The 1,134-nt window shown below is 39.2% G+C and overlaps 1 protein-coding gene across 1 annotated transcript in view; it reads left to right on the top strand.

Annotated features, from left to right (window-relative positions):
- Positions 1 to 900: 900 nt before the first annotated feature.
- The window catches only part of LOC119594624 (zinc metalloproteinase nas-4-like), a gene marked incomplete in the record, with an annotated part of 4,595 nt that continues 4,361 nt past the window's right edge, over positions 901 to 1,134 (top strand). Inside the window, 1 exon segment of the mRNA XM_037943676.1 lies at positions 901 to 1,003. Coding sequence (XP_037799604.1) covers positions 1,000 to 1,003 — 4 coding nt within the window.

Raw genomic sequence — 1,134 nt, 5'->3', positions numbered from 1 at the left:
TCTACATTAAATTCCATTAAACGGCAGAGGTAATACCCACACCGTCTGGGCACGATTCACATGGCCGCTGGATCCCTTGGAAAGTTTCAGGGCACTAAATATTTATAGTTGTGTAGGTTATGACGTAAGCATTTATTGTGCATGGGAAAAGGAACGTGAAATTTTAATCGTACATACAAAATGCATTTGTGTGTCTTAGAGATTTTCAACACTTTGGTAGTGCCGATTTGTTCATAAATACGAAACAAATTTTACACGAATTCCGTGGCCGCGGAGAGAATCTCCCCTGGAATTTACTGCACTGGTTATAAAATGTCACTTACTCATCTAATGCTGCCTCTAATAGGTTTGCATGTCTTTTTAACCACAGGAAAGTGACCGTCAGGATTCCTTCGCTTGCAGGGAGGACAGGAATATCACACATCACTTGGACATTCATTTCCTCTCGGAGGCTTAATGTGAAATGTTTCCCAAATTGCCTTCTTTGTCTTGCTCTCATCAATCCCTCCACATTCTTGTATGCATTTTTTCTGGACTTTAACTTCGGATTTTATGTTCCATAACAGCCTCTGCCTCCTACTGGTAAATTCAATAAGAAAAGTTTTATATTCGAGATTCCTGTTATCAACTGAAATACCCACTCGTTTAGTCTCCCTTCCAGCCTGCCCGGCAGATAAGGGGCAATATAACATAATTTTATTACTGCTACAAAAACATAGGAGAATTTAAGAACAATAAAAGACGATAGCGAGGATGACGTGTTTGTTCGACATTTAGGAAACGGACCGCCAAACATTGCCACACCTTGATAGGCGCCGAGAGAACTTCCGCTGGGTCGTCTTAGCGACTTCCGTTCTGGGGTATATATAATTTTCACTTGTTCTCCATCAGACACACTGTTCACTCATCTCTGGTGTGAGAGGTACTACAGAGAGGAAAGAGTGACTTTATAAATCTCAGGTTCTCCTTAAATAGAGAAAAGACGTTACGCGATACAACATGATTATATTAACAACTACTCATTTTGTTTTGGCGACAGCTTAATTATTACTCATTATTTATCATCGGTGACAATACGTAGTATTATAACTTTTGATTGAGTTACATTATCATAAGATTATGCAATACATTCGA

Source organism: Penaeus monodon, chromosome 34, assembly GCF_015228065.2.
Source record: "Penaeus monodon isolate SGIC_2016 chromosome 34, NSTDA_Pmon_1, whole genome shotgun sequence".
In the NCBI taxonomy this organism is placed as follows: Eukaryota; Metazoa; Arthropoda; class Malacostraca; order Decapoda; family Penaeidae; genus Penaeus; species Penaeus monodon.
Note: the sequence above shows the minus strand (reverse complement) of the source record. Positions and strands in the feature narration are given on the sequence as shown.